Source organism: Argopecten irradians, chromosome 2, assembly GCF_041381155.1.
Source record: "Argopecten irradians isolate NY chromosome 2, Ai_NY, whole genome shotgun sequence".
Lineage (NCBI taxonomy): Eukaryota > Metazoa > Mollusca > Bivalvia > Pectinida > Pectinidae > Argopecten > Argopecten irradians.
In genome coordinates this window covers 63,025,821-63,041,046 of record NC_091135.1, presented here as the reverse complement: position 1 = coordinate 63,041,046, position 15,226 = coordinate 63,025,821, and the positions used below count along the sequence as shown (strand labels likewise).

Sequence of the window (15,226 nt, the reverse complement as noted above, 5' to 3'; positions counted from 1 at the left end):
AAGTCCCACTTCTCGTACCATAGAGGAGGTTAATGCCGGTGTTTTGTCGTAAGAAATGTTACTTTAATAAGTTAGATACTATATTGTAATTATCAATAAGGTAACAAAGTGACAATTCATTCCTTACATAGACATATCATATTGATCCCATCGACATTATCCTCCGTAGGCCCAATCTCTTGGTAAACCTTTACCATCCATCGACATTATCCTCCGTAGGCCCAATCTCTTGGTAAACCTTTACCATCCATCGACATTATCCTCCGTAGGCCCAATCTCTTGGTATTACCATCCAGAAAGTACACTATACTCAATCGAGGACTAGATGGAGATATATACAGCCTAAACAGCCCAAATTTAAAGACAGTCGACAATATAATAAAAAAAACACGTCTGCAGTGTGGTCAAAGAACATACTTAAAGGCAACAATGCAAGTTTAAAACCATGTATAAAATATTTTTCATTTTACATCGTATTTGGATTCCTTTTAAGTTGCATTTTCAGCCATAAACGCCGTTATAATAATAATAATTTTGAATCGCATACCGGATGTAAACTTTGTCGAAAACAAAAATGCCATATATATATACCTAAAATAGTTTATTTTCGTAATAATGGGAGTAATTCTCAAATATTACTGTATTGCTTAAAATTTGAAACAATTTTTATCATGATAATTCGTCAGGAATCTTTAAGTCTACACCTTAAATGGAGACATGAAGTCATCTATTTCTGCACCTTTCAAAGTTGTGACTTACTTCACGAAAAGTTAGTTATCAGATCTTTCTCAGCTTATATCGAAGTGATAATCATACAACCGCATTGTTTTCAAGAATGACGGGAAATTCTTCTGTTCTTATTAACTTCGACCTCCGTCAATTTCTATCGGCGATTACTTCTTGAAAAACCAACAGTTTAAGGAACCGGCCAATTGTTCTTTGTGAATGCTTAATCGTATATTTCGTAATAGAAATGCCACGGATAGCACATTACAAACTGCGAAACTCATGAATACAGAATAGCACAGGGAATTACAAACGTGGCCGATGCAATTTCATTTGCACACCCAGATATATTTTATGTGTCAATTTCGATAACAATGCTATTTGAATAAAACTCAAGGCAGTCAGTAATGTCCTTGGTATTTGACACTGTAACACGCAATCACGTAGGCTTTGCCATTGGACTAGCCAGGGTTGTTTCTATCTTCTTTGTTGTGATGGAAAACAGAGCTAGATCAACTTTCTTTTTTTTTATAATTTTGAAAAGTTGTCACATATTTCAATTTGACATTTCCATTTTGCGACTAAATATCGATGGATATTAACCGCTAAAGCAAGATAAATAGAAACTGATTTATTTTAAATTTAAAATGGATACAGCGGACATGCGAGGAACGATGTATCGGTTCAATCTTATTTTCTCGCATCTAATCTCAATATTAAAAAAAGTTCAATGGTTATCAAGTTTCTTCATTTAACGTTTTTGACAGAAATTATACTTTTTGTGAAACTGCAATAATACCTTATATTAGTATTGTGTGTATAACGTTAGGACTATTGTCTATTAATTCACTCATTCACTGAAGTGTATTAGAAAACACACCAGCAGCGAATCTACCCCGACAGCTATAACGGCAAGTAAACATGAAATCTAGTACTCATGTCACTACCATTGGTACGTGTATGACGTCTGTGCCATGAGATAAGCAGATAGACGTCTTCAGCGACGAATACTCAAATTAGGTCAAACATGATGCTATAAAGGAGAGGAATGAAATCCAAATTAGCAATTAGAGGTATTTATGATACTGTATGTAGTGACTACCACATATATGATATTTCCAAGTTGTCCCGGGTTGTGTTTAAGGTAATTTGATACTTCGATCAATTTTGAAAGCATGCAAAATCATACGGATTACGAAACCAGATAGATTTATCGTACCTCTTGTTTATATAGATACATGTATGAATGTTATTAAACGACTGCACATATGATTAAATTTGAAACATCGACTTTCAAGCCCATGTATAAACTATACGAACTTTTCAATATAATCTATTGAAATAAATAATTAACATGTGTACGGATGCTTGACACAATACACGAGATACTATAGGGAGACAGCGGGATTTCCAAGGACAAAGCATTCCTGGGTGGTCGATAAATCCATAATTGACAATCAGGCTCAGGAAGATTACAAACCTTTTAGCAAATACATTTGCTACCTTTAATCAAATACTGTCCACCTTGGCATAAATTCAATATATGAATACGTATATCGACATAATAAGTTATAAACAAGTTCATATGAAGCTTGTCTCGTCATCTGCCCAGGTCGATATCAAATTATATCCGTCTCCTTAAGCGATCAGACGAAGGTGTTGAAAAAGGTTATCTCTGACGTCACGGAGTAATGATAAGGTTGATGGGAGGTTGTCTGAAAATTCTCCGATAAATATTCAGTTGTACTTTTAAAGCTTCTGAAGTACTTAAGAAGTTAAATAGTTTGAAAATCCATCACATTGCGCACTTTTAATGTCATGACGTACGGCCAGGTCGAACATTTTATGGCTAATGACGACATACGTGTAAATGACGTCATATGCAGTTCAAAGTATGCTTGTTTGATTAATTAACGTCCTATTAACAGTCAGGGTCATGTAAGGACGGCCTCCCATATATGCGGTGTGTAGTGTGTATGAGGTGTGTGGTGCGTGTTTTGGGAGACTGCGGTATATTCATGTTGTGTCTTCTTGTAAAGTGGATCTGTTGCACTTTGTATAGTACTATATCACTGAAGCATGCCGCCGAAGACATCAAGCAACACACTACACTCGGTCACATTATACTGATAAAGGGCGAATCAGTCTTCCGACTCCCTTAATGCTGAACGCAAAGCAGGAGCAGAAACTACCACTTTTATAGACGTGTCTCGGCCACGGGACAGAACCCAAAGCCTTCCTCACAGGGACGAGTTCTCAACAGAAGGCCAAAAGTGAGATTATGTCAAGGGAGATATTAGGATGAATAGAGTCATTTAGGAAGAAAAAAAAATAATATCATAAATTTAGTCATTTTTTCCTGACCATGCAGTAGGGCAGCAGGTACAATTTCTAACGCCCTACCTGCAGGGCTGAGTCATTCCACTTCCGTTATGATGAGCGCTAAGTAGGAGCAGAAACTACCACTTTAATTGACTTGGTGTTTCGGCCAGAGGACAGAATCCAGATCCATCCTCACAGGGGCGAGCGCTCAACAGAAGGCCAAAAGTGACGTGGTGTCAAGGGAGACATTAGGAAGAATAGAGTTAGTTAGGAAGAAGAGAAAAGAAGATCCTAAATTTAGTCGCCTTTTACGGTCATGCTATAGGAACAGCAGGTACAATTCTAATGCCCTACCTGCAGGACATATTCAAAATATGCATGAAAACATGTACAGTTTAATTCAAAAGTTAATTATTTATCAATTGTGTATTGTATGCTTTTTGTTTCGTTTTTAAACTACTTTTCATTCGTTATTTCTGGTGACTGATTTATTTGCACGTATTGAGTAAAGAAGACCATTCCTATTTGTACCAAGCTTAGAAACTCTTTGATACTGCACTTAAGCTAAAGTGATTTCTCCTGTATTTTAGTGAAAATAGACTTGAATAAATGAAATAACAGTTTTAGGAATACTTTGACTACATGTATATGGTTAGAGAGTAACACGTATTAGCTAACGAGTATTTCCTCTGTATGCATCCTATAAAATACTATAACAAGAGACATTGGTCTTGCATCGTGACGATGCATTAGCAAAGGAAGGCATTGAATTCATCGATGGCTGTCATGCTATTCTTTAATAACGTAGTTCCCATACTTTCATCTTTTGAAAATCGCGTGCAATTCTCAATACACCAATGCCTTAGACTTACACCATGGCTTTAATCCAAGGCTAGATGGAACACGTATGTATACGTATCAGAACTATCTCAAACAGAAGATTCTTATCTTTTCGCTCCGACTCCCCTTTTTTACAAGGATTCTCGACATGCAGATGCACATATGAAGTATTAACTCCGACAATAACAAATGAAATCAGAGTGTATCCGATTCCACGATAAACATAAAAGATTAATTTGAAGCAGGCGTGATGAGGATGTGACGTCGTTACTCCAGGTGCGGAAAGAGTACATCCGATCATGATAAAGTGACTTAAATCTTACGAAGGCCGGACACTGTCATCCGATGTATAATCTTACATCACGAGAAGTAAAAACATACCTCTTCTACCACCTTTATAAAGACATAAGTTATAAGTTTTTATCTTGGTCCATTTAAATGACATGACTAAAAGGCGGCAGTCTGCTCTCTGCTCTGATTGAAATGCACAGATGAATTTGATAGTCCCTTTATATGTGATCTTATCTAATGATCAGTTACTTTTTCAGTGTATCCTCGCCAGTCACACTCAAATAGCCTTCACAATCAGAATAGTCGCCGATAGAATATCAAACCATATAGTACCATACTAATCCCCTCTGTTAGGTCAACGTACAGACTGCTGTGTATTTGAGTCCATCGCCTAAGTTAAACGGACTCTTACCTTTTTACATATGGCATATGTACATGGAACCATAAGCCCCTGCAACGTGTGACCGTTCAAAGAAATGTTATGTTAGAGGCCTTTCACATCCGATATCATACAAAATGATGTAAAGTCTTGCTTTAGCCAAAACTAATTTAATACTGATCACCTGACTTTATGCTTGGGTCACAACGATCGGTGGATATCCGGGTATAGGGGGTAATCGAGAGTACACCGCGGGTTTTGGCCATTTTTCGACATCGGACAATACCGGTAAAAAATGTGTCACACATCGTTCACATAAAAAAGAAGGCCGTGCGGCGTCTGTTTCCAAAGAGAAGTTTTTGGGGGACAACGAAGCAGCATCTAATACTAATCGGCCGATTATCATAAGATGTCCGGGCGATAACGTGCCTAGTCTCCGGACACCGGACGAATATCCTACGGATAACAACGATAGTTGTACCAGAGCCGGCCGAACGTCGGGCGGTGTGATTGCCACTCCATTCCCGCCCGGATATCGGACGATACGCAAAAGATGTGTGAAGGATATGTGGCCGGTTATGGAAATCTACGGGCACCTTCCCGATGCTGATTGAGAGCCCCGACCACCGGCCGGCCATGTCTGGTGTCCGGCCGGGAACCGGGCTAAAATGGCTCAAAATCGTGCAGGTAGTACATCCTAAGCCTAATCGGAAGGGGTTGTGACCGAAGCTTTATCATTGGTATTGATTTAAACTAAAACTGTTTTAGGAACTTCAATCTTGTTACAAAGAATGTCTTGGAAATGTATCTACATTGATGGATTATTCTAAGTAAACAAAAGTACCGGATCTTAGCAAACACATGGTTTGTTGGATACATATTACTGGGAAAAAAGGTGTAAAGTTTGTCTCAGCAATAATAAGAGTAGGAACAAAAATATAAAGTTTTAAGAAGAAATGTTTGTTGGATACTTATTACTGGGAATATAGGTATAATGAGTATGTTAGTAATATTAACTTGGTTACCTGCAATTTATTTATAAAAGAGTAATTTCTTTTCTTTAAACTTGTTCCAAACACTTAGAAAAACGTTGTTTTCAATAGTCACAATTAGTATGTCGAAACCAAAAGCCACTACTGTTATTAGCCCTAGACATGATCAGTGCTATGAGTGATTTCTCTACTGCATTCAGTCCTTTAAAGTTGTATTTCTGGTAAAGTTGTATTTTATCACTGTAACGCTATATCACTTAAACATTTGATATTTGAACATGTATATGTAATTAATGATTAAACTCCCCAAAAGCATATGTCGGCCCGTAAGAGCGCCGAAATCTATAGGGATCATATATTCCTGGTTTTGAATACAGCGCCTTAAATCACCGCCATGTTCAGTACCTTCGGCTTTTGTCGGAATTCCGAATCGTATCACCTGACTGACGTCCACACGTCCTGCACGTGGTGATTCAGGTAACTATCGTAAGCGCACATGTGATTGTTTACGTTTTCCTTCTGGCTAATATGAGCAAATCGTGCTGGTATATGTCCACAGAGCGAGTATTTGAAACATCTAATTCACACATAGCCGTAAATCAATATTGTGTGTACCAAATATTGTAATGTGCAAGCATTATTTGCTTTGTAGATCCAATCTGCTGAGGTCGACCGCATGTTTTGTTTACGAAAAAAAATTGTTGACATTTGGTTTCACAACTCTCGTGTTACTTCAAGATTGTCGCGACGATGTTCGGAAGAGTTCGGAATGATTCGGCATCTTTCGAGCTTATTTTTCACGTGTACACGTTAAAAAGATTTTTTACTTCTATAATTAAAAATACTCCCAGTGCTGCAACTTTATAGAAAGTGGTAAAAGTAGAAAGTTTAAACCTCGGACAGACGGGGAAAATGTGTATAACACTTAAACAGTTTTCACTATGACAAAAAGAGCGAAAGTGATAGACCATACAACTTTAGCTATCGCTGGTTCGCCTCTGCCGACTACCATAGCTTCTGTGGCCTTGTATTTTTGCCGTTATTGAGCTTTATACGCCATTAGATCAAAGCGCTGTGCTGATCGTGTTTCATGATGGTATAAACCAATATCACCAAGATGCTTGTGTATGCCTGGTATGTTCTTGGTTTTGAATACAGATAAAGAATCTAGGTTTAACATAAAAAACACAAAGCCGATCGAAACTCTTGTTACAGTTGTTTGCCTTGTGATATAGACATTTCTTACTGCAACATGTTATACCTGTATTTCTATCAATATTTGATATCAATAATATAGAGCGTAAATAAAATCAAAATTGGTTTTGGATACAGAAATGCTCGGTTTCAATTTGCATTGCTTAACACGAAGTGGAAGAATATAGTAGTGTTTGATAAGACATTTGTCATAAAATAGTTCCGAATATGTCCAAACATCGAATTGTAAAGTCCCAATATGCAATAGTTTTGATATGTGTTGGTGAATCGAATTGGGATTTCATTCGGTTTATTCTAAATGCTTTATTTCATAAACACATGCAAGAATTTACATTAATGAATTATCCGTAAGTGATGATATTCCCTAGTTTGAATTTATGAAAAAAGATGAAGCTGTAGGAACCTTATTGACAATATCATATGTCTGTTAGGTCTTGAGAGACTGACTTACTTGAGAAATGTTTTACAATCACAAAGGTAACAACTTAGAGAGTAAATATCGATATAAAACTTTAAATCATTTATAAAACTTATTTTCCTTTAACGAAATTAAAACAAAAATGTAAAACCCGCCTAACTTTATTTAAAGGAGGTTGGAATCCACAAAGAAAAGTACATATTTTCAGCTGAGCTAAAATGGCAGTGCAAAATAGAATACAAACATAATGTCAACAAAAAACCCCGGTTTTAGGATTTCGGAAATTACTTGTTAATCCAACGTTAACTTTATAAGGAATGGGTAACTAAGTGATGCGGAGACATTATGGTTTCAGACAAGGTGTTATAATTGATTTGAGACTATTTACACAAGAAACAAGGCTCCTCACGACAGGGGAAGTGGCAATGGTAATTCGGTTTCTGACGTTAACGTAATGAGATTTCTATATTATTGACGCGCTCTGTCATGGTCGTTGTAGACATTTGCCCCGGGGTGCTGTCAAAGACAATGTAATGCTCTAGTTTACGGAACAGGAATCCCACTGCGATATGGTATAGTGCTGACAGGCGGATACAAAAATAAATTTAGGGGTTTCCCCGCAGGGGATATAAGGTTATGGATCATATTTGTTCGCTTTGTTCAAGGAAGTTGAACGTCCTCGGAACAGTTCGGGGCATGTTGAGTCGGATGCAAGTGACACAAGAATAATTGGGCAAACAATGTACGAACAAGCTGAATAACGAGAAAAAAAACTTCTGGGCCAGTATAAAATTCAGCGTTATTTTGAAAATCGGGAAACCGTAGTTAAAAATACCAAACAATGTTACAAGTTGTTACAATCATTTTAATATCACTGGCGAAGATTTACTATTTGAATTGTAAGCAAAAATGAATACGTGAAGTGAATACATGTATCAGGAGGCTGCGCGCTCATCTTTACATCGCTGATTGCGAAACACGTAAGAATTCATATGAATTACATGTAATTTAAACGTGCAAGGATGTTAGAGTGGGAGGAAACCGGAGTGCTCAGAGAAAGCCCACCTGGACAGGCAGGTGATCCTTGTCCTTTTCACGTCCGTGCTGAACCCAGAGAGTTGTGGAAAGGCGAAAGACTAATCAACATGCCACCCGAACACTCATAATAACCATTGATTTTTTCCATGTGATAGCGCAATTCACATCATGGTAATACCGAATACCGTTGGAGACACTCCTCCGGTTATTAGGCGCGAAATCAACATATACATGCCACATTATTAGTTATATAGTGTATTACAGGGGTGATAAAAACACATGTGATACTGGTCCTGTAGTTACCTGCTGCTCGTATAGCATGATCGTAAAAGGTGACTAAATTTAGGTTCTTATCTTTTATCTGTTTCCTAACTACTCTTTTCTTCCTAACTTCTCCCTTGACACCGCCTCACTTCTTTTGACACCGCCTCACTTCCTAACGTCCGCCTTGACACCGCCTCACTTTTGGCCTTCGACTTCAATTTTATGCATGTTTGAAAGTTCATCTTTCAGATTTCAACTGTTCTGTGTCGAATTTGTCGAATACTTGAAAATGACATAATAGCTTTTCAAATTCGATGCTGACAAACCCTCTCACATAATTGTTAATTCACAGTACGAATTATTTGGCGCTCACATTAACTCGCTTCGCCTGTCAGACATGTTTGTTTATGGCATGCGGTCTGCTTAAAATGACGTCATAATCAATCATGACCTCGTTAAAACTATTATTACGCCAGGTAGCTATCCCATATAAGAAAATATTTTACCATTCTCGACAAATCGGATTCCAAGTAACTTACCAGAGGTGAGATAATATATGATAATAAGTCATAACTTACCAGAGGTGGGATAATATATGATAATAAGTCATAACTTACCAGAGGTGGGATAATATATGATAATAAGTCATAACTTACCAGAGGTGGGATAATATATGATTATAAGTCATAACTTACCAGAGGTGGGATAATATATGATAATAAGTCATAACTTACCAGAGGTGGGATAATATATGACAATAAGTCATAACTTACCAGAGGTGGGATAATATATGATAATAAGTCATAACTTACCAGAGGTGGGATGATATATGATAATAAGTCATAACTTACCAGAGGTGGGATAATATATGATAATAAGTCATAACTTACCAGAGGTGGGATGATATATGATAATAAGTCATAACTTACCAGAGGTTGGATAATATATGATAATAAGTCATAACTTACCAGAGGTGGGATAATATATGTTAATAAGTCATAACTTTCATTTAGAATGTTCTGATTGGATTATAACTTGATCACATGACATTGAATAAGTTAGATGTTTCCCCCGGAATTGGAAGGCGAGGGAAATAACCCCAGGGAAATAACCCCCGAGGGAAATAACCCCAGGGAAATAACCCCCGAGGGAAATAACCCCAGGGAAATAACCCGTTGGAAGCTCCGCACGTGACCGGAAGTTGACGTCATCTGCAACGTCAACCAACAATGGCAACGGTGTTGTTTATTTTTTTGTAGCCCAACGAATTTAACAACGTTGTTGTTGGGAAATATCTTCATGGGTTCTTTTAACAGAGATTTCTTTTAATTTTGTTCGGTATAATAAAATAATTATGTCCCTATGTGTCGGGATACATCTAGAATTGTCTCCCTGAAAAGAGTTATTTTCTCTCGGGCTTCGCCCTCGAGAAAATAACTCTTTCCAGGGAGACAATTCTAGATGTATCCCTCCACAGAGGGCCATAATTGTATAATAATAAGTCATAACTTACCAGAGGTGGGATAATATATGATAATAAGTCATAACTTACCAGAGGTGGGATAATATATGATAATAAGTCATAACTTACCAGAGGTGGGATAATATATGATAATAAGTCATAACTTACCAGAGGTGGGATAATATATGATAATAAGTCATAACTTACCAGAGGTGGGATAATATATGATAATAAGTCATAACTTACCAGAGGTGGGATAATATATGATAATAAGTCATAACTTACCAGAGGTGGGATAATATATGATAATAAGTCATAACTTACCAGAGGTGGGATAATATATGATAATAAGTCATAAACTTACCAGAGGTGGGATAATATATGATAATAAGTCATAACTTACCAGAGGTGGGATAATATATGATAATAAGTCATAACTTACCAGAGGTGGGATAATATATGATAATAAGTCATAACTTACCAGAGGTGGGATAATATATGATAATAAGTCATAACTTACCAGAGGTGGGATGATATATGATTTTAATTGATGTAATGATAATAAGTCAATGACCTAACGATGTGATACAATAACATCAAACTGAAGTTTAAGTAGTAGTACATAATGTAGATTCTTAGGCTTCAAAATGCGACCGTTTGTACCGTTCTTGGCATTGGCGACACCAAAGTGATAAACAAACGCTGACGATATTAATGAACCGATATGAACGGATACGTGTCTTGATATTGGTGAGGTAAACACTAATCCAATGACTCGAGGTTTGAAGTAGAATGAGGACAAGCATGGAAGACAAATCGATCTTCCATTTCGAAGCAATTAGTCAGAGACAATTAACATAGGAAAATGAAGATTTCAAATGTTTTAAACGATCTTCGGTATAAAAAAATGCTACTTGTCAAATTTGTTAATACCATTGTTACTCTATTTAACTTTGGTATACATTTAAACCACTTTCCTCGCACAAGCGTAGGCTGAGCGCGCGTGTAACACTTGTAATCGTGTTAGACGACTTTCTGAAGAGTAATGGTGATAGGAAATGAAATCGGTTTTAAGTGAAGGTCGGCTTTAACATCATTCTAAGCTCATATAACAATCTCCAGTGCAGTTTCTGTGCTATGCGCGAATTTTAACAGTATTTTTTTTCTATTTTAGAAATGTTGTTGGCGAAGAATGTCGAAATAAAAAAAATAAATATGTATTGCATGTAAAAGACAAATTTTGACGTATCGATTCTTTAGAAATTTTATATTGATTTCCTTCCATGAAGTGGAAGTCAAATTTCACTGTCTCGAATGATTCATGAATGTTTAAAAATAGTGTAGACCATATAGGAGCACGGGCCACTTTATTTTATGTTCAATTATAATCATTAATTCGGCTATAACTATTACATTGACATTATACCAATCTTTAAAACAGTTAGCAAAGCAATAACATATTCTTGTCTCAAACGGCGTAATTGTCTACACCATTTAATGAAAACAATACAAGGTAGTGTAAACTATTTGATAAACAACTTAGAAATCAAACATAAGTTATTATTTTAAAGCGTAAATTTTAATGGTGTTCCAAATATACAAATTATTTGACTCAATGAAAACAATTACGTATATTTGATATATAATACGCGCTTGAACATTTCAGATACAGACAATACTTATTACTGTATTTGTCACCTTATGAGGACAATTGAACTTATTGTAAACATCCATTGAACATTTCAGATATAGACAATACTTATTACTGTATTTGTCACCTTATGAGGACAATTGAACTTATTGTAAACATCCATTGAACATTTCAGATATAGACAATACTTATTACTGTATTTGTCACCTTATGAGGACAATTGAACTTATCGTAAACATCCATTGGACATTTCAGATACAGACAATACTTATTACTGTATTTGTCACCTTATGAGGACAATTGAACTTATCGTAAACATCCATTGAACATTTCAGATATAGACAATACTTATTACTGTATTTGTCACCTTATGGGGACAATTGAACTTATTGTAAACATCCATTGGACATTTCAGATACAGACAATACTTATTACTGTATTTGTCACCTTATGAGGACAATTGAACTTATTTGTAAACATCCATTGAACATTTCAGATACAGATAATACTTATTACTGTATTTGTCACCTTATGAGGACAATTGAACTTTGAAACATCATTGAACATTTCAGTAAACATCCATTGAACATTTCAGATAAGACAATACTTATTACTGTATTTGTCACCTTATGAGGACAATTGAACTTATCGTAAACATCCATTGAACATTTCAGATATAGACAATACTTATTACTGTATTTGTCACCTTATGAGGACAATTGAACTTATCGTAAACATCCATTGGACATTTCAGATATAGACAATACTTATTACTGTATTTGTCACCTTATGAGGACAATTGAACTTATTTGTAAACATCCATTGAACATTTCAGATACAGATAATACTTATTACTGTATTTGTCACCTTATGAGGACAATTGAACTTATTGTAAACATCCTTTGAACATTTCAGATATAGACAATACTTATTACTGTATTTGTCACCTTATGAGGACAATTGAACTTATTTGTAAACATCCATTGAACATTTCAGATATAGACAATACTTATTACTGTATTTGTCACCTTATGAGGACAATTGAACTTATTGGTAAACATCCATTGAACATTTCAGATATAGACAATACTTATTACTGTATTTGTCACCTTATGAGGACAATTGAACTTATAATACGTATATGATTATTTTTGGCAGTATTTGTAGAGTTGCATTAAATCACGTACATGAATATTTTTTGTCATATTTGCTAAATCACAATTTAGTATCTAATTGAACAATACATGAAGAGTTGCTAATAAGTTGTCTATTCCATGCGTAATTATCTATAAACGTATGCGATACTACATATATTAAAGATAATAAAGATTAAAATGAAACTTCATATTCATAACCATAGTGAAGAATTAATGTACATCATCGCATATAGATCACAGACAAGTTGTCACTTGGTAATTTGTGTTAAATGTACCACAAAGTTTTCATCTTACATAGTTATTTCTGTATTTACCACAAGGCTTTTTTTTTTTTTGACAATGTTAATCTGATTAAAAATGATTGAATAATCCAAAATTGCATTCATTTAATAAATCGCAGTTTCTTTTCGAATATCAAATACAAATAAAAGTATAAAATAGTTTTGAAATGCTTCTTATCTAATATAATAAAGTTAAATAAACGAGTTTAATGGCAATTATGTATCATTGTCACTTATGAGGTATACTTACTGGTAACATAGTCCTCCCTGGTGGTCCCGGTTTGAGTCGGAATGGTATCGATTGATATGATCTATATAACTTCCAAGTATACAAAGTCTAATTCTCGTGGAAACACATGCTTTCAATTGATGATGGATTTCTCCCGGAATTACACCTGGTCTCCTCGCGCCATATGGTTCTCCAGGTAGAAAAAGACCTCACTTTATAAACCGCTGTCTTAGGGAACCACTACCTAAACAAATAAATAAACAACATCCTCCATTTTACTTAAATAACAATGGTAAAATTAAAAATAATGAAGTGGTTGTCTTGGCTTACTTAAGTGTGTGGAATGTATAGAAGGGACACGATGTTAGTGAAGTTATAGTTAATGCTATCGATGTGTGTCAATCTATTGATACGTTAAGTCACCCGTACACTGTACGTACGTAATATATCCGTAACCAATAGCAACACAGCAGGTGTTATGTCGACCAAAGGACTGTTCCATATAGCGGGAAACTGTGAAGTGACCAGTCCCGACTCCACACTAGCACTGATGTATCCCGGAACATCCGGGAGCAATATAATGTATTGCTCACTCGATCGTATCCAACGGCTACCGTGCTTCAAGTCTCTGCCGCAATCACGCTTACAGCTAGTAGCCGTTCTCCGATAGCTCGGAATATTTCTGTAATTAAACGTAAAACCTATAACACCGTAGTACTCGTCAATTATAGACTAAGCAGGAGAAGACGAACTGAAGATCTGGGACCGACTTATGCAGCTTTGTTTGGATTTTGGTTTATACCAAGGCATTTGTTAGGTTAAAGAACACAATTCTAATGAGATGTTTTAATACAAAAGAAGTAGGGAATAGTCTCACGTTTAGCCTTGAGTTCAGAGTTCGTCTCCGAATGTAAAGGCTCCGGGTTCATCCCTTTGACCGCGACTCTTAAATAGCGCTAAGCAAAAAGTTAATCCGACAACTGGTTCGACATTTTCAGTTTAATGTAGACTAGATGAGATATACGATGTACTTGTTTAGTGTCTTTGACAGTATGCCCCAGAAAGACAGCACTTTAAAATGGGCAAGATATAAAAAAAACACAATATGCCAAGACATACTACACACTCACACGCACAACAAATCGCATACAGGAAAGTTCAACATTCAGCAGTAACTGGCGTAGGCCTGCCAGTACACCAGCAATAGAGATAAAGAGAGAGTAATTAATACGTCATTATTGTGTGTATTAACGTCAGATTAAAAAGTATATAATTGAAAGAAAAAGAGTGTGTGAGAGAGGACGAAGAACGCGATAAACAAATAAGACCTGTTACAATATACCTGTTAGAGAGCTGATATTAAAAACGATTTGTTTATAGAGGACACTGCTGAGGACGGGTAAGCAATCGCTGTATCGTTACATTGACCGAGGGCAGGTCATTGACATCACAATCATATGAATATCAGCTTGAAACTACGTTTGTCCCTTTGGGCGACGTTCACAGGAGCAATTACAGCTAAACTGACCCAAGTGACATTTTCAGGAAAGCAGAATTCATTTGTTATAGTGAAGCTTCTAATGTTACATGTGCACTTTATAATTGAACCTGATGTTAACTAACTTGGTCAGACCCCTTTGAAAGATAAAAAGAGAATAACAAGTATCCCAATGATGATGTGACACTAAATCAATAATAAGACATCGAATGTATAATGAATATATGAATACATTTCAGAATACAGCCGCGCATTTATTCACTTGCAAAAAAAGACAAAATTTACCTTTTGCAATACTGTTAGCTGCATTATGTATCTGATATATTTCTTTACAGTCTGAACTTATTTTTGTTTATATTCCATCGATTGTTTTTATTGAACTTTCTGTCCATTTCCACGTAAAACTGATGTAGAATACAGAACTGTGATCCGAAGTGTAGGAAATAGCTATGTACTGAATATT

At 35.9% G+C, this 15,226-nt stretch overlaps 1 protein-coding gene across 2 annotated transcripts in view; it reads right to left on the bottom strand.

Annotated features, from left to right (window-relative positions):
• Window positions 1–13,908, bottom strand: part of LOC138316197 (uncharacterized) — a 64,763-nt gene extending 50,855 nt beyond the window's left edge. Inside the window, exons 1-2 of one of the 2 annotated variants that reach the window (XM_069257773.1) lie at window positions 13,706–13,908; window positions 13,287–13,509 (exon numbers count right to left, since the gene is read on the bottom strand). In XM_069257773.1, coding sequence (XP_069113874.1) covers window positions 13,287–13,295 — 9 coding nt within the window. In that variant the 5' untranslated portion in view covers window positions 13,296–13,509; window positions 13,706–13,908. Of the gene's footprint in view, window positions 1–13,286; window positions 13,620–13,705 lie in introns of those variants that run through there. The other variant, XM_069257774.1, reaches the window with a different exon arrangement.
• Between the last annotated feature and the right edge of the window lie 1,318 nt (window positions 13,909–15,226).